General features: G+C 54.1%; 2 protein-coding genes and 1 long non-coding RNA gene across 6 annotated transcripts; 2 read left to right on the top strand and 1 right to left on the bottom strand.

The window, feature by feature from the left end:
- Positions 1-310: 310 nt before the first annotated feature.
- On the top strand, positions 311-2,380 carry LOC137207921 (uncharacterized). The gene is made up of 3 exons (XR_010935370.1): positions 311-384; positions 1,144-1,301; positions 1,615-2,380. It is a non-coding gene; the product is annotated as an uncharacterized lncRNA (long non-coding RNA).
- Positions 2,381-6,827: 4,447 nt separating this feature from the next.
- Positions 6,828-17,042, top strand: PLTP (phospholipid transfer protein). 2 transcript variants are annotated; one of them, XM_067708278.1, is made up of 16 exons: positions 6,832-6,986; positions 7,613-7,723; positions 7,810-7,909; positions 8,584-8,712; positions 9,285-9,440; positions 10,510-10,573; positions 10,670-10,733; positions 11,614-11,705; positions 12,836-13,012; positions 13,094-13,153; positions 14,451-14,615; positions 14,712-14,779; positions 15,911-15,953; positions 16,069-16,132; positions 16,218-16,294; positions 16,728-17,042. In XM_067708278.1, the coding sequence occupies exons 2-16, from the start codon at positions 7,624-7,626 to the stop codon at positions 16,857-16,859; spliced, it is 1,491 nt and encodes a 496-aa protein (XP_067564379.1). In that variant the 5' UTR covers positions 6,832-6,986; positions 7,613-7,623; the 3' UTR covers positions 16,860-17,042. The 2 variants fall into 2 exon arrangements, with proteins under 2 accessions (XP_067564380.1, XP_067564379.1); XM_067708279.1 differs by lacking the exon at positions 9,285-9,440 and having other exon boundaries at positions 6,828-6,986.
- On the bottom strand, positions 16,976-23,944 carry CTSA (cathepsin A). 3 transcript variants are annotated; one of them, XM_067708276.1, is made up of 15 exons: positions 23,794-23,944; positions 23,396-23,577; positions 22,730-22,841; positions 22,414-22,464; positions 22,237-22,323; positions 21,852-22,007; positions 21,420-21,511; positions 20,966-21,050; positions 20,302-20,393; positions 20,142-20,220; positions 19,914-20,053; positions 18,757-18,832; positions 17,965-18,054; positions 17,686-17,790; positions 16,976-17,430 (listed from the first exon to the last, which is right to left on the bottom strand). In XM_067708276.1, the coding sequence occupies exons 1-15, from the start codon at positions 23,845-23,847 to the stop codon at positions 17,347-17,349; spliced, it is 1,485 nt and encodes a 494-aa protein (XP_067564377.1). In that variant the 5' UTR covers positions 23,848-23,944; the 3' UTR covers positions 16,976-17,346. The 3 variants fall into 3 exon arrangements, with proteins under 3 accessions (XP_067564377.1, XP_067564378.1, XP_067564376.1); XM_067708277.1 differs by having other exon boundaries at positions 23,396-23,633; positions 23,794-23,840; XM_067708275.1 differs by having other exon boundaries at positions 23,758-23,819.
- Positions 23,945-24,010: the final 66 nt, after the last annotated feature.

Raw genomic sequence — 24,010 nt, 5'->3', positions numbered from 1 at the left:
GGCCAGGGCCACACAGTCGGTGATAAAATCTCCTCCTTTTGGAGGGTCTGCAGATGATAATAACCACCCACTTTCCAGGTACCAGACCCTGGGCACTAGGGATACAGCTATGAATAAGTGTCAGGCTCCTACCCCCATGGAGCTGACAGTCTCCTGGAAGAAACAGACAATAAAGAATTAAACAGAAGGACAGGTAATGATGCGGAGGGGGCCTCTCAGTGGGGGTGGCATTTGAGTAGAGATCTGAGTCAGTGAAGGAAGCTAGTCATGCAAAGGTCTGTGTGCAAAGATGTTTCTGGCAGACGGAAGAGTCTGTGGAAAGCTTGAGACTGAGTGGATTTGGTGTGTTCCAAACAGTGGTAGAAGGTGGAGTTGGAGAGGAAGGTAGGCAAGAGCTAGATCACCTAGGGTTTTTTGGGGGGTCATGGCCAGAGTCCGAGTTTTATTTTGCATGCGATGGGGAGAGAATGGAGGAGGGGTTTGAGCAGGGTAGTAACACGCTATGGATTTCTACTTTTTTTTTTTAATTAATTAATTTATTATTTTTTGGCTGCACTGGTCTTCATTGCTGCGCACGGGCTTTCTCTAGTTGCAGCGAGCGGGTGCTACCCTTCGCTGTGGTGCATGAGCTTCTCATTGCGGTGGCTTCTCTTGTTGCGGAGCACCGGCTCTAGGCACGCGGGCTTCAGTAGTTGTGGCACGCGGGCTCAGTAGTTGTGGCTCACGGGCTCTAGAGCGCAGGCTCAGTAGTTGTGGTGCACGGGCTTAGTTGCTCTACGGCATGTGGGATCTTCCTGGACCAGGGCTCGAACCCGTGTCCCCTGCATTGGCAGGCGGACTCTTAACCACTAAGCCACCAGGGAAGCCCCGACTTCTACTTTTTAAAGATCACTTTGGTTGGTGCAGGGAAACTAGACCTATAGGAGCAATAGGGAGGTGGGGAGATGAGGCGAGTTGTCCAGAGAAAAGAGGAAAACAGCTTGGACTGGTGTTGGTGCAAATGGAGAGATGTGTTTAGATGTGGGACACCTTTTGAAGTTAGAGACACCAGCATTTGCTGACATGAGGTAGGAGGGGAAAAAAAGGAGGCAAGGATGACGCCTGTTTTTTTGTTGTTTTTTCTTTTGGCTGCGCCCTGACCAGGGATAGAACCCAGGCTCCTGGCAGTGGAAGTGTGGAATCCTAACCACTGGACCATTGAATTCCCAATGCCTACATTTCTGACTTGAGCATCTTGGTGAAGGATGGTGTCATGCCCTGAGATGGAGAACGCTGGGAGAGGAGCAGAATTAGGACGAGAGGTGGGGAGGCTAAAATAGAGATCTAGCTCGGTGGAAGAGGAGGGAGGCTGGGGGGTGGGGGGACTGCAATGTCCTCATGATTCAAAGCTGGGGAGTTGGCCATCCTTGTTACATCAAAGCCTGTGTATGTTGGGCCCCTGAGACTGTAGTATTAGAGCATCTCGGAAAAATTCAAGATGCTGTAATGTTCAGGATGCTTCTTGCAACCTTTAGGAAGTCCCTGCAAAAACAGAGACAAGCTTAGGCCGAAGAGGTGGCCCATCCTTATTAGCAAAAGGACAAGTCACCACATCTTTTTGTCCTCTCCCTTCAGGTACTACGAAATTTTATTACTGGCTTATGAACTCCAAACATCTAGATAGCACTGCTGTGGATCCTCCAGCATGTCCTCAGATCACCGAGAGGGTGAGAAGCCCATGCCGAGTGACTAATGCGAGCCGGAGCACAAGGCTTAGAGGACCATGGAGAGAGAGGCCCCCGTGACTCAGAGTCAGTTCACAGGCTGCAAGAAGCATAGAAACTGAAAGGAAGGTGCAGAAGGTGAAGAAAACGAAGAAGAAATCAGAGAGAATAAGTGAGCTGCCCGAGGTCAACATCAGAGCTGAGCTGGAAAGGTACTGGGGATGGGGTGCAAAGGATGCAGGAGCTGGGGAAGCAGCACCCCACAAGAAGCGTTAGAATTCTTGAGTTTCAAACCTGGAAGGGCCTTCGAGGCCCAAATGGCCAGCTCCTTCCCCTGAAAAAGGAGGAAATGGGAAAGAAAAGGAGAAACCAAAAGACCAGGTCTCCAAGTTTTAGAAGTCACAGAAAGGCAGTCAACAGCTCCACCCTGGCTGAACCCAGGAAGCCCTGGTCCATTATTTCTCTCTGTCCATTTGGTAAACGCCTGGTTTCCATGGGGGCAGTTCTGTCCAGCTGCGTTCTGGAAACAGGTGGCTTGCAGAGACGTAATCAGGGTCTCCCAATCTGACATATGCTCCCCCCACAATGCACCCCTCCCCTCATTCCAATTGGGCCCCCATCACACGTTCCCAGGCACACCCACGCTGAGCAGCGCGCACACAGGCTGCGGGGCTCGTGGGCTCAGGCAGAGTGAGAGGGAGGGGGATCATTTCCTGAGGGGTAGCTTGGGTGGGCCTTGGGGGTGGGGAAGTGGTCAGAAGGAGAGATGGGCTGACGCAGCTTCTCCAAGCCATGCAAGTGTCCAAAGAAAACACAGCTGGAGAAAGGGAGAGGGAGCGGGCAGCTGGGCTATCCGAGTGCTGACTTCTTGGGTAGAAATCCAACTTGGTAAACTGTGGTCAGTAGAGCCTGTGTTTATTTACTGGGACCAGTTACTTCCTCCTGCTGTACCTCAGTATCTCAATGTGCAAAACAGGGACAATACTAGCTACCTCGAGGGATGGCTGTGAGGAGTAAATGGGATCATTCAAAAAGAAAGACGACAGGGCTTCCCTGGTGGCGCAGTGGTTGAGAGTCCGCCTGCCGACGCAGGGGACACAGGTGGGTTCGTGCCCCGGTCCGGGAAGATCCCACATGCCGCGGAGCGGCTGGGCCCGTGAGCCATGGCCGCTGGGCCTGCGCGTCCGGAGCCTGTGCTCTGCAACGGGAGAGGCCACAACAGTGAGAGGCCCGCGTATCGCAAAAAAAAAAAAAAAGAAAGAAAGACGATAGACTGAAGTGGTGAAGAGCGTGGGCCCTGGAGCCAGACTGACTTGAGCTAATTACTTCACCTCTCTGGACTTCAGTTTCCACATCTGTAAAGTGGGGATGATGACGTACCTATTTTGCAGGATGTTTTGAGGTTTCGGTGAGTTCCTATTTGCAAAGCACTTTTTGTTTGTCAAACAACTGCTTGATACTAATAACCAGAGACATTTATTGAGCCCTTTGGTGTGCCAAGTACTAGATTCAGCACTTTATACTTTGTGACATCAAAGTCTGCCACCCAGGGAGGGAGGCAGGTATTAGATCATCCCATTACAGATGTGGAAACTGAGGCTCATAGAGAGACTTACTTTTTAATTTATTTTAATTTATTCTAGAACAGGGATAGGCAAACTATACTCTTTCTTATAGTATTGTTTATGGCTTCTTTCATGCTACAGTAGTGGAGTGGAGCTGTGACAGAGATTAAAGGGCCTGCAAAGCCTAAAATATGTACTATCTCACCCTTTACAGGAAAAGCTTGCTGACCTCTGCTTTAGAAAATGGCAGAAGCAGGATTTGAACCAGGTCTGCCTGGATCCACAGTACTTAACAGCTTTGCTATTCTGGTTTTTTGCACTATCACTGTGCTGGGTGCAAAATAAAGGCTAGAAAATCATTTCTTTCCTGTCACTTTGAGGGCTGAGAAGGCTTCTCTTATCTTCTCATATCCAGGAGTGAAAGTGGAAAGGGATTTGGGGATTCTGATCGCTCCATCTTTCAGGCCAAGCGGTGAGGACTCAGGGAAGGCTGCCAAAACTCCGCGTGGGGCTGCACATCTGACAGTGTCACTCTGAAGTGTGAGGTCGGGGGCACAAATTGTGGGAGAGAGGGGAAATCCGTGTGACAGAGAGGGGCAGGCTGAGTAGGCAAGTCCCTGAAATCAAGATCAGAGACTATACCTTCTCGTCTGCCAGCCCAGGTCAAGGCTATGCTTAGAGTCAGTCTGACTGAAACTCACAGAGGCAGGAGCTGGTAAAGAATCCCGGGGTGGTGTAGGTATCGCCTGCTCCCCGGAGATACTCAAGGGCTCCAAAACCAGTTCAGTCACACAGCAAATATATACTCAGTACCTGATCTGTATCAGGCACTGTTTTAGCACCGAAATAAGTGGTGAACAAGATCCCAGCTCTCACGGAGACAGACAATAAACCAATATTAAATAGGAATAAGATCTATAAAGAAAATAAACCAGGCTGATGTGATTGGGAGTTAACTCCTAGGTAGGCAGGGGAGGCCTCTCTGAAGAAGGGCCATTTAAGCCGAGACCAAAATGACAAGGAGCCAAGCCATGAGAGGATCAGAGGGAAAAGCATTCTAGCCAGAGGGAACAGCAACTACAAAGGACCTGAGCAAAGAATTTCACTTGCATGTTCAAGGAACCAAAAAGTCAGTGTGGGGGCTTCCCTGGTGGCGCACTGGTTGAGAGTCCGCCTGCCAATGCAGGGGACGCGGGTTCGTGCCCCGGTCTGGGAAGATCCCACATGCTGCGGAGCGGCTGGGCCTGTGAGCCATGGCCGCTGAGCCTACGCGTCCGGAGCCTGTGCTCTACAGCCACAACAGTGAGAGGCCTGCGTACCGCAAAAAAAAAAAAAAAAAAAGTCAGTGGCTGGAGCAGAAGGAAAAAGCTGAGAGTGGTGGGAAAGGAGACAGGAAAAGGTCCTTTCATGTGTCTAGAAATCAGGGCATGGAGGCAGTTTATTTCAAGTGTGGTGGAAAGCCACTGAATGATGGCTAAATGATGCTAATAATTGTAGTGACTTTTTGAGCCCTTAATAAATGCCAGGTGCTTACTAAGCCCTTTACATGCATTAACTCATTTAATCCTCACAAGCCACCCTAAGAAGGAGGTACTTTGATTGTCCTCATTTTATAGATGAGGAAACAAAGGCCCATGGAGGTTAAACCACTGGCCCAGTGTCACACTGCTACATTTAAAGTTCGCTGGGGCTGCTCTGGGGACAGTAAATTACAGGGGCCAAGACCCTGTAAGAGATAACAATGATACAAAGACAGCTTGCATTCCAGTTAAGAAAATGAGAGGAAAGAAAAACTAACATTCACCAGGTTTTCTGCTTCAGCCAGACTCCGGGAAGAGTGAGGGTTACTAGAGTTCAAAGGCGTATAGGCACTTCCTCTTCTGGATCTCCTTAGCACTTTCTCTGTTCCCCTCCTACACCCTTTCTGCCTTGTTTGCTTGTGATCTGTGCCCCTAATCACAATAGCTAGCTAGCATTTATTGGTTAATGGCGTTAATGGTGTGCCGTTATCATGCCCGGCACATGCACTATGCCTGTTTAATTTATTCTTGCAATAATCTAATTGTATCCATTTTAGGATGTGGAAATTGAGGCTTACAGCTGCTAAAGTAAGGGGTCCAAGGTCATACATCTAAAAATTGACAGTCTAGGATTTGAACCCTTCGAACACAGTCAAAGCACTTAACTACTGGGCTGTAAACACTCACTTCTGACCTCCCACCCTGCCATGAACAGTCTCTGAGCTCCCCAGTAGTAGCCAAGGATTGTCTTTACCTCTAGTTTCCTGCTAAAGAGGGTTCATAATAATGCCAACCTCACAGGTTGTTAAGAAGATTAAACAGGGCTTCCCTGGTGGCGCAGTGGTTAAGAATCCGCCTGCCAGTGCAGGGGACAGGGGTTCGAGCCCTGGCCCGGGAAGATCCCACACGCCGCAGAGCAACTAAGCCCATGCACCACAACTACTGAGCCCGCGTGCCACAACTACTGAAGCCCGCGCACCTAGAGCCCGTGCTCTGCAACAAGAGAAGCCATGACAATGAGGACTCTGCGCACCACAACGAAGAGTAGCCTCCGCTTGCCGCAACAAGAGAAAGCCCGCGCCCAGCAACAAAGATCCAACGCAGTCAAAAGTAAACACAAACAAAAAAATAAATAAATAAAAGAAGATAAAACAAGTTAATCTAGATCTCGGGTGACCAACCATCCTGGTTTCCCTGGGACTGAGGGGGCTCCCTGGAAGGGAGACTTTCTGTTTCAAAATCTGGGAAAGTTCTGGGCAAATTAGGAGGAATTGCTCATCATGCCTGGATTCGTGCTTTGTGCTAAATACATGTTCAACAGACATTAATCATCGTTTCTCCTTTCCACTTTCATGCATTTGATAACAAAAAGGTAGCAAGCACCCACTCTGTGCCCATCCTAGGAGCTGGGAACACCGATAGGCAGTACACGTGCAGAGAACCTAGCTCCAAAGTCTCACCAAAAATCCACAGTCCCTGGGGAAATGCCAAACCTCTCTCCAGGTGATTCCCGCAGCTTGTGTGCTGTCTTCCTGGGCTGGCAGTATTTGGATGAACCCCAGTGGGAGAGGTCCCTGGGCCCTTAAGGTCCGCAGGCAGTGACATAGAGACAGTGGGTGTGGGGTGGCCGTGGAGCTTCCCATAGTGAAACCTGGCAAAGAGAGGTACTGAGATGATTCTGGGTGGAAGGGAAGGAAAAAAACGTGCCTTGGGCATTGACTCTGTGGCTTGCCCTGGGCCTAAGAGGTAGTTCCTATTGTCACACACATTTTGCTGGATGAGGAAACTGAGGCTCAGGAACCCAAGTGAAATGACTTGTTCAGGATCATGCAGGAGGAGATGGGTAAGTGGAATTTGAACCAAGGTCCCAGCAAAGCAGGGATTACTGGGGTTGGGCGGGCCGACTTCTGCACTTCCCTCCCTCCTGCCGCGCTTGGGTCCCCCACTTGTCTTGACAACGGCCAGGCTTGTCACGGGGCTCCGTACAGCCCTCTCCACCCTCCCGGCTGCCAGCGTCCCGCCCCATTCCCTCCCAACCCCTGAGGGAGGAGGGGAGAGTGGGAGAGAGGAGGGGGGTCGGGGAGGCCCGTCTTTATAAAGGCGGCTGGAACAGCGCTGCCCGCCAGACCCCGCCGCCTGGATCCCCTGCTTTGCCCGCCGCCCCACGTGACCGCGCCGACCACCAGCTCCACCTTTGAGTGAGTTGGGGCGCGTCCCCATCCACCCCCAGACCCTCGCCCGGCCGCGTGGTCTACTGAGCCCGGGGTGGGGAAGAGAGCCCCTGAAGGAGGGCGCTGAAACGGGGGGCACCAGGCAGAAGCCCGACGACAGGTATTTAGGACCTGGAGGAGCCGGGAGACCCGGGAGCCGGAGGTCGGGCCGGCAGCTTTCTCCCTTGGCTCCTCCGGCTCGGGGCCTAGGAGACCGCAAGCCACCCCCGAGGAATGCGCGTGCAGCCGTTCCCATGGTAACGTGCAAGCCGCGCCCGCCCGCCGCAGAGGAAGAGGGATGTTGTTGGGCGGGGGGGGGGGGGGGGGGGTGCTTGGTCCCCAGGAGGTCCAAACTCGTCATGCGGTCGTTGCAAAAGCGAGCCGAGGAGGTCCCCTTCCTCTCCCCCGTGCCCCAAATCCTCTGGGAGCCAGAGCGCACGTCGCATGAGCCTCAGTTTCCGCGTCTGTCAAATGGAGGCAATGTTATTGGTTCCAAGTTCCCCGAAGAGCTATCTCAAGCTTAACGATCCCGGCCAGCCCCCTCTTTTGGTTGGCCATCCGAGGAGTGGGTTTTAGAGGCCCGGATGACTCCCGCGATCCCACCCCACCCCCAGGCCCGCTCGCCATGGCCCTCTTCGGGGCCCTGTTTCTAGCGCTGCTGGCAGGCGCTCAGGCTGAGCTCCCCGGCTGCAAGATCCGCATCACCTCCAAGGCGCTTGAGCTAGGTAAGAGTGGGGGCGGGCCGGGGCGGCTGTGGGAGGAGTCGCACCGGCAGGGCGTGCAGGAGCTAAGGGCCTCATTGCTGCTTCAGTGAAGCAGGAGGGTTTGCGCTTTCTGGAGCAAGAGCTGGAGACCATCACCATTCCGGACGTGCGGGGCCGAGAAGGCCACTTCTACTACAATATCTCTGAGTAAGTGGGGGCCGAGGGGGCGGGGTCTTGGTAGGGGGCGGGGCTTAGGAAATACCTACGGAGTCTCGAAGACAGGATGCCTGAGCGTAATGTGGGCGTGGCCAAATCGAGGAGGCTGGACTTAAGACACTGAATGAGGCCCGAAAAGATAAAGGCCTAGACTGCCTACAGAGGCGGGACCAAGGAGGTGGGCGTGGCCTAAAAATGTAGTAGGGACCGAGAAAAGTGAAGCCTAACCTGTGGAACTGAGGCTGGCCAAAGAGTTCCAGAGAGGCGGAGTCAAGAAAATTGCCGGTGGATGAGAGTGGGATGTAGGGCACCCGGGTGGAGCTAATGGGAGAGGTCAGAGGAACCAGAGATAAAGGCCTGTGGTTTAGGATAGTGGGGACAGGGTCTAGCAATCCCAGGGTGGGGAAGGGAAGGAAGACTTCTAAGAGAGGGGGTGAAGCTCACCTTTAACACCTGGGTCATGAGAAGTTAGTCTCTGACCCACCCAAGTCCAAGTTTTCGCCACCCAAGCACACGTTGGGTACGTGAGGGGCAATGGAAGAATTCATTCTACCCATGCCAGCTTCCCCAGGCCTGGACTGGAAGAGGAGGGAATGAATTTGCTGTGGTTGGGTGGGGTCCCCTTTTCTTGGTCCTGAATTTGACCCTGAGGTCTCCTCCCACAGGGTGAAGGTCATGGAGCTGCAGCTGACATCCTCGGAGCTCCATTTCCAGCCAGAGCAGGAGCTCATGCTACAGATCAACAATGGCTCCTTGGGGCTGCGCTTCCGGAGACAGCTCCTCTACTGGTTCTTGTGAGGACCCGGCACCCTCAGGGCAGTGGAGGGCGGATCAGGAGGACTGGGGGTGCTGTGGAGCTGTGGGCAATCCTTTAGCCTTTTTTTTTTTTTTTTTTCTGGCTGCGTTGGGTCTTCGTTGTTGCGCGCGGGCTTTCTCTAGTTGCGGCTAGCGGGGTTGACTCTGTTGTGGTACGTGGGCTTCTCATCGCGGTGGCTTCTCTCGTTGTGGAGCACGGGCTCTAGAGCGCAGGCTCAGTAGTTGTGGCGCAAGGGCTTAGCTGCTCCGCAGCATGTGGGACCTTCCCAGACCAGGGATCAAACCCGTGTCCCCTGCATTGACAGGCGGATTCTTGACCACTGCGCCACCAGGGAAGTCCCCCTTAGCCTTTCTGAGCCTCAGTTTCCTCATCTGTACAATAGGGACAATCTTACCCAATTCATAGAATGTCTGGTATACTGTGCAGAAGTAAATAAAGTCTTATTAAGAGCAGTCATGATGTAGAGGGGTGGGGAGGAGGGCAGTGAAGACTTGGTTAAGCTCTAAGCCAGAGTGAACATTAACCCTCCCACCCCCACCCCCACCGCAGCTACGATGGGGGATATATCAACGCCTCTGCCGAGGGTGTGTCCATCCACACCGCTCTGCAGCTCTCCCGGGATCCCACTGGCCGGATCAAAGTATCCAACGTCTCCTGCCAGGCCTCTGTCTCCAGAATGCATGCAGCCTTTGGGGGAACCTTCAAGTAAGCCCCGTCCCCAAGCCCAGTGCACGCCATTTGAGACCCACAGCCCATCTGCTTAGTGCAACGCACAATGTGCAGGCTTGGGAGTCAGACTAACTGGGTCTAAATCTCAGCGCCACCACTTCCTGGCTGTGTGACCTTGGGCAAGTCGCTGAAGCTCTGTAAGATAGGGACGGTAATAGGACCTACTTTATGAGATGTGAGGACTGTTTATCTTAATCTATATAAAAATATTTAGAACAGTACCTGACATATAGTATGGGCTAGCCACTTAGATAAGAACCATTGAGAGGACCAGCGTACACAGTGGTGTACTCGGGTGGGTGTGTACTTGGTTCTCAATAATAACCATTGAGAGGACCAGCGTACACAGTGGTGTACTTGGTTGGGTGTGTACCTGCTTCTCAATAATTGGTAGCTCTTACTACTAATAACAAAAATAATAACATAGTTCCAGGTTTGGGGCTGAGAAGGGGAATTTGTGCTGGTTCTGGAAGAGGGTGGGGGAGAGAAAATGGTGGATTTATTATCTGGTGTTGGTCAATTTAGTCAATTTTTTATTTATTCAACAAAGTGTATGCCAGGCCCTGAGGATTTAAAAAGGAGCACAGAGCCTGACTGGAGGGACAAAACATTTGTCATTGGGGCCTTGAGAGAGGGACCAAGAAAGTACTCTGGAGAAGGGAGGTTCAGAGGAGGGTAATCCAGGAGGACTGCCTGGAAGAGGAAGCATCTGCACCCAGACGGGGAAATACAGGAGTATTGAGGGTGTAAGGGAGGACATGAGTAAGCATATGGAGTTGAGGATGCTCAGAGGAGATTTGAGGAACTCTGGGTAGATTCATTTGGCTGGTGGGGGACAGGGTGGGAGAGGAGGTCTTGAGAATCAGCCTGGAGAAGGGGATTTGAGCCCAAGTCATGGAAAACCTCCACTAAAGAGGTGGTAATTTAAGTCAAAGTAGGGGTATTCCCCCCACCCCTCACCATCTCTGGATGCTGTGATTTCTCCCAGACCTGGGTTGGGGGTGGGGCAGGGTCTGGATTCACCTGGCCTCTCCCCTCCTCACAGGAAGGTGTATGAATTCCTCTCCATGTTCATCACCTCAGGGATGCGCTTCCTCCTCAACCAGCAGGTGTGGGCAGTGGCGAGTGGGGGGCGGTGTTGGGGGACAGCGGGGGTGGGCATGCCCTCTCTTTCGAAGACCCTGACTCTGGCCCCCACCTCCCAGATCTGCCCCGTGCTCTACCATGCAGGGACCGTGCTTCTCAACTCCCTGCTGGACACCGTGCCTGGTGAGTTGGTGCGGGTGGGACAGAGAGCTCTGGGCCCGGCCTTGGGTCTGGAGTGGGGCTGGGGAGGAGGCTGGGTGCGCAGCTATCAGGTAGCACCTGAGTAGGCCCCTTCCAAGCCCTGTGATGAACAGCCCTGGGTTCAAATGTGGCCTCTGCCTTCCTGCGTGACCCAAGGTAAGTGCTCACTTCTCTCACTTGGTTTCCTTGCCTGGCTGAGGACCACTCCCCTGGGTTGCTGAGGGTTGACTGAGGGCATGGCTGTCAAGATCCTTAATATGTGCTTGCTGTTGGGCCCTCATTTGTGTTCATCACCGGGCACTTAATAGGAGCTCAATTAACGTGAATTCTCTTTTCCTAAGCTATGAGATCATCACGCCACATACAAGGGGCACAGGACAGGAAGGAGAAGGCAGGGGAAACCAATGAGAGAAGGGAATCCCTTGCCATCTTGTTTAGTGACTTGATGAAACCTATGTACTGATAGTAGTAGTAGTAGTAATAACAACAACAACAACAACAATAATAATAGGGACTTCCCTGGCGGTTGAGTGGTTAGGACTCGGCGCTTTCACTGCTGTGGCCCTGGGTTTAATCCCTGGTCGGGGAACTAAGATCCCGAAAGCCGCCCAGTGTGGCACCCCCCCCAAAAAAAAAAAAAAACACCACAAAATTCCCACAATAATAATAGCTAACATTGTTGTGCACTTCCTGCACACCAGGCACTAAATGCTTTCCACGTAAAACTAATTTGATCCTCATAACAACCCTGTGAGGGAAGTATTAGGATCACCATGCTATGAACGAGCAACTGAGGCCCAGAGAGCTTAAGCACCCTGCCCAGCATCACACAGCTTTGCGGGACTCAAGCCCCTCCCCGCAGTGCGCAGTGCTGTGGACGAGCTCGTTGGCATTGACTACTCCCTCGTGAAGGATCCCGTGGCCTCTGCCAGCACGCTGGACATGGAATTCCGGGTGAGCTGTCTGGCTGGTGTGTGTAACCAGACCCCCTCCTTCTCCCCTACAATGCTGGTTTTAGTTCCCTAAAGCACAGCTCTGATGCGGCCCCTCCATTGCAGGGGATGCGGTGGCTTCCCACTGGCTACAGAATCAGGTTCAACTCCTGAGCCTGGCACTCAGCCTTGTTCATCTTGTCTGACCCCAACTTTCTCACTTCATCCTGTTCCTCTGCACCTACTAGTTCCAAAAAATGCCCTTCGCTTCCTACCTCAGGGCCTTTGCTCATGCTGTCTTCCCCCATCTTCCCGGAAGGAATTGAACATTCAGCTCTAACGCACACAATCTCATTTCATCCTGTCACAACCCTGTACATCAGGCAGTGACGTTATACTCATTTTAGGGATGTGGAGACTTGCTCAGGGAGGCGATGGCACCTGTCCAAGGCCACTCAACTAGTATGTGGCCATTACCATTGCCCCTCCCAGTGGAGTGCAGCAGAGTTTCAGAGCACAGACTCTGGAGCTAGAATGCCTGAAGGTCAGCTCCCAGCTCTGCCACTTACTGGCTGTGTGATCTTAAGCCAGTGGCTTAACCTTTCTATGCCTGTTTCCTAATACGTAAATGGAAATAATACAGTAAGAAAAGATAATCTCGGGACTTCCCTGGTGGTCCAGTGGTTAAGACTCCATGCTTCCACTGCAGGGGGCACAGGTTCGATCCCTGCTCAGGGAATTAAGATCCCACATGCCGCGTGGCAAGGCCAAACAATTAAGAAAAAAAAAAAGAGAAGATAATCTCATGGGATATTATGTGGATTAAAGGAGTTGGTCTAGGTAAGGGGCACAGAAGAATTACTGTGTATGTGTAGGCAGCAGCTGCCGTCATTACTACCATCTAGTCTCAAGGCCCACTCAAGTGCTACCTCCTCCTTGAACCCTTTGCTGAGCCTCCCTTCTCCAGTCTGATGGGATTGCTCCCTTGAAGCACTCCTGCTACCCTCCTTTCCATGCTTTTTAAGAAAAGTACCTGTTGAGTCCCCCAAGGACAGCAACCGGGTCCAACCCCCCACCATCCCCACAGGGCCTGGAGACATCTGGGTGCTGGGCTAGTCTGCCTTGGCCCTGACCCTGATCCTCCAACCCCAGGGGGCCTTCTTTCCCCTGGCCGAGGGCAACTGGAGCCTGCGCAATCGGGCGGTGGAGCCCCAGCTGCCCGAGGAAGAGCGGATGGTATACGTGGCCTTCTCTGAGTTCTTCTTCGACTCTGCCATGGAGAGCTACTTCCAGGCAGGGGCCCTGAAGCTGTCGCTGGTGGGGGCCAAGGTATGCCAGGGTCTGTTTGTGGGATGGGCAAGAGGGGGCCTGTGATGGAACTTCTGCCTTATCCCCAATTCCCTGGTCCAGGTGCCCCATGATCTGGACATGCTGCTGAGAGCCACCTACTTTGGGAACATCGTCCTGCTGGTGAGTGTCAGCGGGAGGTAGGAACCTGGCCAGGGGGGTGGGCACGCCATCCGCACACCGTGATGGGACCAGTGAGGCAAGTAGAGCCCCCAGTGGCAGCTGTGGAGTAGACAGAAGGCCTGGCCTCCTGCCTGTGGCCACATCTGCTCGCTTGGCCAAGCCTGTTTCCAGGTCTGTGAAGGGGGCTTCCTGCCCCCGCTCCGTCTCCTTCACGAAGCCATGATGAGGGTGGGCTGAGAACCCAAGCTCGGCCAGGGTAGGGGCTTTCACAGCGACAGATGCATTATCCTTTTTGCTTATCTTCGCTTGTTTAATGGGGAGTTAAATTTTTTAAAGAAATAGTTCAGTGATCATTAAAGGACCTGTCCTTGGTTCTTCCTTGTAAATGATGGAGCTGAGATTTGAACCCAGATAGGAATCTGTGTGATTCCAAGTCACCCTGCCTCTCTCCTCTATACTATGCAACCTCCCAGAGTTGTCATGAAGATTAAATGAATTAATACATTTGGAGCAATTACAACAACAGAGGAAGTGCTCAGTCAACACCAGCTGCTCTGAATGCTATCCTTGTCGTCATCATGATCGTGGCCAAGTGTTGTTAAGAGCATGGACTCTATTGCCAGACTGCCTGGGCCTGAGTCCCAGTTCTGCAACTAAATAACAACTTGGACAAGTTGCTTAACCTCTCTGTGCCTCAATTTCCCCATCTCACAAATGGGTGTAATTTAATACCTGCTTCACACAGTTATTGTGAGGTTTAAATGAGCTAATACACGTGAAGTGTTTGGTGAAAAGTAAGCACTTGGTCACTACACTGCCTGTAGAAGAAATAGCTCAGCAGTTTCAAGAAAAGAGATATGGCATGAAGCTTGAGATTTTTTTTTTGGCTACGCTGTGCGGCTTGCGGGATCCTAGTTCCCCGACCAGGGATTGAACCTGGGGCCACGGCACTGAAAGCGCCGAGTCCTAACCACTGGGCTACCAGGGAGTTCCCCGGGATATTTAATGCAAAGAGACTGTCCCGGAGGAGTCTGGATTGGAGATGGGTCCTGAATACTGAGAACTCAGGAAAGCAGAAAGAGAAGGAAGGAGGCATTCCTAGAATGAAACATCCCCTTGTCTGAGCAAAGGCAGAGGCTGGACACAGTTCTGGAGGGTTCCAGAAGCCAGACCAGTCTTCCCATTTGTGTCTCTGGGCTCCCAGACAGTACAGCCACCCCCTCCTCCCCGGGGACTCAACAGGGAGGAGGACTTGACCCGTCTGGAACTTGACCTGTCCTCCCTGCTCTGTCCCCAGAGCCCGGCAGTGATCGACTCTCCGCTGAAGCTGGAGCTGCGGGTCACGGCGCCACCACGCTGCACCATCAAGCCCTCGGGCACCACCATCTCTGTCACTGCCAGTGTCACAATCGCCCTGGTCCCACCCGACCAGCCCGAGGTCAAGCTGTCCAGCATGACCATGGTACGGACACCAGCGTCGGGGCTGTGACGGATCGGGGAGGAGGACTGCGGACACCCTTTGGGGCCGTAACACCACCCTCCCTACCTTCCTACACAGGATGCCCGTCTCAGTGCCAAGATGGCACTCCAGGGGAAGGTGCTGCGCACACAGCTGGACCTGCGCAGGTGGGCGAGCCTGTAACCTCTCTGAGCCTCAGTGTCTTCAGGATAATCACACCTGCCCAAAAATACTGGGGAGCTAAAATGCAGTCATACCTATAAGCCACTGGAGAGCTGGGGTCTTGTTAACGCATAAAAAGTGTTTCATTTTAGTGTAGTTTCTCTGCATTCTCACCACCCAGAGCAGGTATTATGAGAGATGACCAAGCTGGCCCAGCAAGGTTAAATGACACACCTACAGTCACACAGCAAAGTGCATGAAAACATGGATTTTGCACATCTTCGCTCTGTGATCTTAAAACAAGTCACTTTATCTTTCTGAGCTTCGTTTCCTTCATGCATTAAATATAGAAAATAGTAGCACCTACTTTCCGAGGACGTGCCGTCTGACGTGGCAGACACTAGCCACATGTGGCTGTTTACATTTAATTACAATTAAATAGTTCCTCAGTTGTTCATTTCTATAACCACATGTAGCTAATGGTTACTGTGTGGACAGTGCAGATACAGAACATTTTACAGAAAGTTCTATTGGACAGCGTTGTTCTGGGGAGTTAAATGAGATAACGCAGGGTGAGGTTAGGAGTCTAGATTCTGGAGACAGGTTCTGCAGTTTGCCAGCTATGTGACCTTATGCAAATTACTTAATCTCTCTGGGCCTCATTTGCCTCCTCTGTAAAGTGCAAATTGTAATAGTGCCTGTTTCTTAGGGTTGTTATGAGGTGGCATTTTAAGATAGTTTAATAATATTTAACTTTTTAACATGCACAGTATCTGGCAGGGCGTAAGCACTGAAAGTTTTGCTAAATAAACGTAAACAACACATGTAAAGCCATCAGCATAAGTCTAGCTTATAGGAGGTACTCCACAAATAAAAGGTAGCAGACTTGAAATTAAACAAACAAAAAAAACTGGAAAAAAAAGTAGCAGACTTGGAGAAAAGGCGACTCAAAGAGGGAAAAATGACTCACCCAAGGATACACACCTGGAAACCGGTAGAACCCCCTGGAAAGGTTTGTAGGTGTAACATGTAAGACTGAAACTCAGGGGCTTTGGGTGGGTAGAGGCCTGAGTGGCCTGGAGAAGGTGGAGCTTCCAAGGGCTCGTGCCCACTGGACCCTTCTTTCTTCCCCACAGGTTCCGAATCTACTCAAACCAGTCTGCATTAGAGTCGCTGGCAGTGAGCTGGGAATTGGGGGGGGCGGGGGGGCGGGCCAGGGCTGGGATTGAGGTGGGCAGTGAAGGCGAGCCCACCCTCTACAGGCTGCCCTAACTTCCTCCCTCCTCCCCCCCAGCTGATCCCACTGCAGACCCCTCTGAAGACCATGCTGCAGATTGGGGTGATGCCCATGCTTAATGGTAGGGCTGGGGGAAGTGAGGAGGGAGGGGGAAAGGACAGGGGAGCCAGGTGGGCCCAGATTGAGCTGGCTGTTCCCATCCACAGAGCGGACCTGGCGTGGGGTGCAGATCCCACTCCCCGAGGGTATTGACTTTGTGCGCGAGGTGGTGACGAACCACGCGGTGAGTAGGGGTGCGATGGGGAAGGAGGGCAGAGCCTTCCCCTCCCTCTACAGCTCTCGTGTGCCCTCCTTGACCTGATCCTAGCTTCTCCCTTGTCAACTGCCTCTTCTTATTTTAATCTTACATCAGATTCGTCCAGCCCTTTGCACCGGCTGTGTCCTCACCTTGGAACACTCTTCCCTGATTCTACCCTCAGTGCCTACTAATCTTTCAGGTCTTAGCTAAGAGCTCATCTCCTCCAGGAAGCCCTCCTTGACCTCCACAGGCTGTGCTCCTGCAGCCTCTGTTTCAGCACCCTTCATAGGGAGTTATAAGAACCGCTCTGCTGCTCCACCTCTCCCACTAGATTGAGGCCAGGGACTCTTGTCTCCGTCTCTAAACCCTGCTCTCGGTAATGGAATGAAGAGACTCCCTTCTCTGCCTCCCTGCACAGGGTTTCCTCACCATCGGGGCTGACCTCCACTTTGCCAAAGGGCTGCGAGAGGTGATTGAGAAGAACCGGCCTGCCAACACCGGGGACCCCCTAGCACCCAGTGCCCCGCCACCCTCCATGGCAGCTGTCTGAGTCCTCAACCCCGACCCTCGCAGCTGCATTCAGGACTCCACCGTCTCTCATCCCCTCCCTCACCCCATCACAGCCTCTAGTGTCCTCTAACCCCCAGTGCCACAGAGAAGATGGGGTTTTAAGCTGTACCCAATTTAATTCCATAATCACAGTCAATCCATCAATTACAGTCCGTCCACCCTCCCCGTGGGCTGTCCTGAGCTCTGTTGTGTTCCTGGGATGCGATCAGTGCCTTGAGGGCATTCTTCAAGCAGGGAGTGGGCCAGGCCTCGCCCCAGTGAGTTATAAAGTGCAAACTCCCCCCAGACTGTATATGTGAGGCGCTGGGGCCAGGTCTGGGATGCACAGGGCTGCGGAGGCGGGTGGGGTCAGTTCTGGAGGCAGGGATCTGCCCCACAGGGGCATTTTGCATAAAGGAGGACCTCCCTTCCGGCAGGAGAGGCTGGGAAGGGCTGGATCAGGCAGTGGGGGGCTGCTCCCATGGTCATCAGTATGGCTGCTTATTCAGGAAGCGGGAGAACATGGTGAGGGCAGCCTGGGGCTTGTCAGTGGGGACCATGTGTCCGGCACCCTGAAGGGCAAAGCTTCGTGAGATTCCTTCCCTGTACAACCCCTGCCCTTGGGTGCTTCCTTCATCCTACTGGACCCCTCTAGCCAGTGACCTTCCTGCTCCCCCAATCCATCTGTTTTTCCCATCTTCCCCCGAAAACTTGCCCTTCCACGGGCCAGATGGTAACCCAGCATAAAAGGAGGTCAGAAGGAAAGGACAGGTGGGTCCTGCCCCATCCCCCCAGCCCCCCTAGTCCTCACCAGGCCCAGGCCCTACCTTGATGGTAAGAAAGGCGATGTGGGAGAACTCCTTCACGAAGCCAGCGATCTGCTCTCCACTGTCCCCGTAGTCCACCAACCAGGGCCGGCGCTGTACCTCCATCTGCCCCACCAGGAAAGACTTAGCAGCCTGTAGCTGCTCCGTCATCTCTGCTCACAGCCACCAGCAAGACCTCAGGGGCCGGGAACTCCTCCAGGTTTGCCCCCTCTGTCTGCCAGAGCCATGCTGCACTACCCCTGTACCGGCCCAACCCCAGGGCTGGGACCCCGGGCTCACCTTCTGGTTGAGGGAATCCACAAACCACTCATCTCCCATGAAATTGCAGGCCATGTCCACATCTCCGTTGTACAGCAGGATCCGGTATTTCTGAAGCAGGGCAGGGGAAAAATGGGGGGTTTGGAATAAGCCCAAACCCCAGCCCTTCCCCAGTTCAAGCCCTACCCCTCAGGGAATTCAAGAGGCCCAGCTAAACAGCATAAACCAGGAAACGCTTGTGTTTTCTGACCACTTCCTACCTGCCCAGTGCTCTGCTAAATGCTTTCCCTATGAAGGTAGTAGATACCATCAATAACCCCATTTTATGGATGGGGAAATCAAGTCTCAAGATATATGAGAAACTTGCCCAGAGTCACCTGGCTAGTAGGCTAGTAAAGGGACTTGTACTCAGGCAGTCTGACCCCAGAGCCCATGCTTGAACCACTGTGCTGTACAGAACCTGGTCCTACCCCAGCTCTGCCAGTATCTCCTAGGTGACCTTGGACAAGGCCCTCTCCCACCTCAGACCCCAGTCTGCCTCTCTGTAACACGATCTGACTAGCTCTTCTCACCCTAATGGCTCCTTGGCTGACGCGGACCTCTCTGCCCCCTCCAGCAGAGCAGCGTAAGGTGGGGACAGAGCCAGGTTCAAATCCTGACCCTGCTGACCACAGGACCTAGGGCAAGTGACTTCACTTCTTGGAGTTTCAGCTTCCCCTGTCCCGAGTGGCGCCCTGAAGGAGCCCCCGCCTCGCCACACTGCTCCAGGGTCCTGAGGCTGCTGGTGGACCCAGCTGTGCTGGCCCCACTCACCTGTGCGGCCAGCAGCTTCAGGTACTGGGAACACATGGTTTGGTAGAGACGGCGGTACTGGATATTCACCAGGAAGCTGCAGGAGCACGCGGGCAGGAAGACCAGGTCCAGGTTGGGGGAGAAAAAGGGACAATAGATCAGACGCCCTCCCCTATCCCCTCCTATTCCCAAGCTCCAGCCTAAGAGGCAGATAGCTGGGATTCAGTCCCTCCTTGGGCATGTAACCTCTCTAGGACTTATCTAGATGGGGGGGAGGGACTGGAATTCAGAGGTCCCCAAATCTCCTCCATTTAGAAATGTACAGGGACACTTTGTTACAATGGCTGGGCTGCACTGGCATGAGTGCATAAGGGCTCGTGCTGACCAATCAGAATGGAACTGAGTGGCCCCTGCTGTGCCAGGCGTCACCCTCTTACTTGTAGGGGTCATAGGAGATGTGGGCAGCTAGGGTGGTACTGGAGTCAGGGAGGGGCTGGGGATGGGAATGTCTTTTTACTAAATACCATTTAAGTAATTGATACTTTAACAACCAATGTGGCTGCTTAAGAATGAAGTGGCTGGGACTTCCCCGGTGGTCCAGTGGTAAAGAATCCGCCTTCCAATGCAGGGGACGTGGGTTGGATCCCTGGTCGGGGAACTAAGATCCCACATGCCTCGGGGCAACTAAGCCGGTGCCACAACTACTGAGCTCGCACGCCTCAACGAGAGAGCCTGCATGCCGCAAACTATAGAGCCCATGCGCCACAACTAGAGAGAAGCCCATGCGCCACAACTAGAGAGAAGCCTGTGCGCTGCAACTAGAGAGAAGCCCATGCACTGCAACGAAGACCCGACACAGCCAAGGATTAAAAAAAAAAAAAAGAATGAAGTGGCTGGGGGAATTCCCCGGAGGTCCAGTGGTTAGGACTCCTGCGTTTTCACTGCCAAGGGCTCGGGTTCAATCCCTGGTTGGGAACTCAAAAAAAAAAAAAAAAAAAAAGAATGAGGTGACTGAATATCAGTCAACTTCGGGGGGGTCAGAGACCTTGAACATCCTATTGTACAATTCAGCCACACCCCAAACACCCTCTGTGTCCCCACTGAGAAACCCTAGCCAAAGGATCCCTGGGGACAACAGCCCGCCACCCCCCAGGCCACAAGCGGTCACAGAAACCCACTTGCACACGTCCCAGCGGGGCAGCTGCTCGGGGATGTGGAGGGCCTTCCGCACAAGAGGGTTGTTGAGGTAGGTGGAGGCGGCTGTGGTGTTGGTGCAGGGGGGGTCCAGGCGCACCTCTCCCGCAGAACGCAGCAGTGCCTGGGGGGGGCACAGAGGGTCAGGATCTTTGCTTCCCTGCCCTGTCCCTCCCCACCCTGCTGGGAGGTAAGCGTGGGCCCTTGCACACCTGATGCCACATCTGCTTGGGTGGCAGGCGAGTGAAGATGTTGCCCAGATCCTGGACCACGACAGTGTCCTTCTCGTACCTGCAAGTGAGGTCGGGGGATGAGTGCCTGAGCCTCCAGATGGGACTGGGGTTGGCCCAAGGGGCACACGGCAGGGCCCACCTTAGATGGCTGGGCACCCCCCCAGCACATGGAGCGTAGAGGTTGTAGACGTTGAGGCCGGAGCTGCCCACGATGTGGGACACTTCCTGAAGCTGCAATGATACCCCAAAAGCCACCATGCTTTACAGAATCCTGGCCTCCCCATGACCTCCCCAACAGCGCCCTAAGATTTATTGCTCTCCTGCTTCGCTTGGTCACTACCCTTTCCCCCCTTTCTTCACAGGCAGGGAAACTGAGGCTCAGTGGAAGGAATCTGCTAGTCCCGGGTCCAAATCCTAAGGCCTCTACTTCCTAGCACTGTGACTTCAGGCAAGCGACTTCGACACGCTTGGCCTCAGTTCCCTTATCTGGAAAATGTGCCTAATACCATCTCCCTTGAAGGAGACTCTTGAAGATGGAACAATCCACGCTGCCATAGCTGAGCACAGTCCTGGCACATCGCAGACGATGGATGAGTGAGAAGCCCTTTCCCCTCACAGGGAAGTCACAGGAAGTGGTGTGGGAACACATGCATACTCATGCGTCCCAGAGGACATCGAATTGCTGAAGGGTGCAGGATAGGAAACAACAGGGGGATGAGGGGGAGGAGTCCCCGAAGGGGATGTGGTCCCCTTCTCAGGATGGGGGCCGTCAGGGGTGACGGAGGGCAGGGGCAGAACCTCACATTGGTCACGCATTGTGGGTCTCTGTTGTCGTAGAAGTTACACTTGTTTTGAGAGCAGCAGTGGGTCTGGAGGGAAGACCAGAGCCTGTAGGAGATGAGTGAGATTTGCTGAGGCCCATGGTGGGCAGAGAAGGCGAACACCCCATCTTCTCAACCTCCCATCACGGCCTGGACCCAAGGGACCTAATCCCAGGGAACAATGACATTTATCACAGGGCGTGGTATGTAGCTCCCAAACCTGGCTGCCCTGGGCCATGCTGCAGCCCTCCTTCGTCCCTTTACACTCTGATGTCTATGCTTTGGCCTTTCAGCACCAAAACCTTTCTAGCAAACCCAGCCCCGCCTTCCGCTCATCAACCAGGGTAGGACCCACGATATCATGTGCCTGGCGGACAGACCTGAGGTCCCATGACCTGCTGCGCCCCAGAGATTGCCCAGCGGTCCCCTCCCATACCTGTTTCCCAGAAGGCCATGGTAGTAGGCGAAATAGACCAGGGAGTTGTCATTCTGCTCATAGCAGGAGAGTCCATTGCCCACAGCCAGCCCCTGTGAAACACCCAGGGCGTTAGCTCATCTGGACGCTGAGGAAGAAGAGCCTCCCTTGACCCGCACCCAGACCTTCAGCAGTCTGGAAACTGAAACCCGGGCTGGCTTGTGGGAGTGGGTGGAGGCGGGGGAGGCCACTCAACGTAAAGAATGGAGCTGGCAGCTTGAGGAGTAGGTTCCCTGTTGTGGAAGGCACACAGGCCGGGGAGACGCCAGCTAGTGGCAGGAATGTTATGAAGGAAGACTGGGTTGGAATGGAGGCGCTGACCTGTTTGACCTTTGCTAACCACAAGGCTATGACCCCAAGATGCCTCCCTTCCCTCCTGCAGCCTCCCTGCACCTGAAGGTTCATGCTGGGGTCCTGCATGACCAACACTGCCAGGGTGGGGATGTAGATGCCGGCATAGCTCTCTCCCGTCAGGAAAAGCTCGTTGTCCTTGTATTCCGGGAAGAGGCGGAAGAAATCTTTAAGGGCTTCAAAATTGCTCTGGGCCACCTGGGGATGGCAGGATGGAGGGAATCGGGAAGTGTTAGTGTTTGAGCTAGAAAGAATCTCAGGGATAATGACACCAACCCATCCTGTTTGTACAACAGGTTGTGACTTGTCCAAACCACACCACCTAGCACACAACAGAGCCACGGATGGACTCCAAGGGCATGCTCTTTCTCTCCCCGCATCATGCCACCCAGCAAGGCTGGGGCACGTGGGCAGGCAGCGGACTCACCTCGGTGTCATTGGTTGCATAAGACTTGTCATCGGAGTAGGAAAAGCCCACCCCAGCTGGGGACTCGAGGTATAACACATTGGCAATCTACAGGGGAAGTGGAAACGGGCTAAGGAGGGCTCCCCACCCCATCCCAGTGCCCAGACACCCCCACAGGACCCACAGAGGCGGCGATACCAGGTTCCAGGAATAGGGGTTGTACTCCAGAGTGGCACCATCTGGCTGGATCTGCGGAGGAAAGAGATGGCTAAGTCCCGAGAGCCAGCTGGGGGTAGGGAAAGGGCCACCGTGCTGAGTACTGTACAATCGGGCAAAATCCCCGAAAGGTACTAATAGTCAAGCCAATGGTACAGATGAAGAAACTGAGGCTCAGGAAATGGACACATCTTCAGAAGATCACAAAGTCCTTTTCTCCTTCTTCCCCGCTTCTTTCCTTTGGGAACTGTCCCCTCCCTGCCCCTTACCAGGGGTTACCGAGCTGCTTTCCACTCACCAGGAAGGGGCCGTGCTCGGTGAGGAGGCCGTCTAGGGAGCTACAGCCCGGCCCTCCATTGAGCCACAGCACCACAGGGCTGCTCTTGGGATCCTTCTGGGACTCCACAAACCTGGGAGGGAGTCAGGCTAGGATGGGTGCAGGTGGGGGGAGGGCTCCTTCCAGCCCTCCCTGCTCCCAGCCTCCTTCAGGGGTCTTAAGAACACCCCCACCCCCACCCCCAGGCTTCCCTGGTGGCGCAGTGGTTGAGAATCCGTCTGCCAATGCAGGGGACAAGGGTTCGATCCCTGGTCCGGGAAGATCCCACATGCCGCGGAGCAACTAAGCCCGTGAGCCACAACCACAGAGCCTGCGCCCTAGAGCCCGCGAGCCACAACTACTGAGCCCACGAGCCACAACTACTGAAGCCCGCGCGCCTTGAGCCTGTGCTCCATAACGAGGGAAGCCACTGCAATGAGAAACCCGCGCACCGCAACGAGGAGTAGCCCCCGCTCGCCGCAACAAGAGAAAGCCCGCGCGCAGCAACGAAGACCCAACACAGCCAAAATAAGTAAATAAATAAAACAAATTTATATTAAAAAAGAGAACCCCCCCCTCCCTATCATCTCCGCCGGTGGGCATCGCAGTGTCCCTCCCAACCCCGCCCTGGAAGGCAGGGCTGCAGACCAGTAGTGGAGGTGCTTGGAGCCGGAGCCTCTGAGGTAGCCAGAGTACTGGCGGAAAGACGGCTGCTTGGTCAGCCCTGGCAGGTACTGGATCTCGTCCTGGTCGGGGGCTGCCTCGCTTCGGGGCGCCCAGGAGAGCAGCAGCAGCAGGAGGAATGGCGGCGACAGCGCGGCTCGGACCATCTGCGGCAGGAAGCGGGTGCCGGCTGTTTACTCGCTCGCTAGCTGCTCAGCCGCCCCTGGGGAAGAGCTGGCGGCTCATCAGCGAGGGAAGCCCAGGCCCAGTCCCAGCTCCCACCCGCTGAGCTTCCTCCGCCGCGCCGCGCCGCGCCCCGCCCCGGGGGCTCCTGGATCCCTTCCAACCTCCGGGATCTCTTCCAGCCTCCGGAGTCCCCTCACCTCTGCTGCCTCGCGTCCTTGCTCTCCCGGAGGTGGCCCGCGACGGGAAGTCATGTGTACTCCGAGTCACGTGTGCTCCAGCGTCACGTGACAGTCTTCCTCCTGCCCATCCCGCCCCCACGTCCTCGAGCACCCGGAAGACGGAGGGGGCGGTGGCGGTGGCGGTCAAACAAGGTGAAGGTCCGTAGGCCTCGCAGGTCGTATCCCGGGCGCCGGC

Source organism: Pseudorca crassidens, chromosome 15 (genome assembly GCF_039906515.1).
Source record: "Pseudorca crassidens isolate mPseCra1 chromosome 15, mPseCra1.hap1, whole genome shotgun sequence".
Classification (NCBI taxonomy): Eukaryota; Metazoa; Chordata; class Mammalia; order Artiodactyla; family Delphinidae; genus Pseudorca; species Pseudorca crassidens.
The sequence above is the reverse complement of the archived record's forward strand: the minus strand, read 5'-3'. Positions and strand labels throughout refer to the sequence as shown.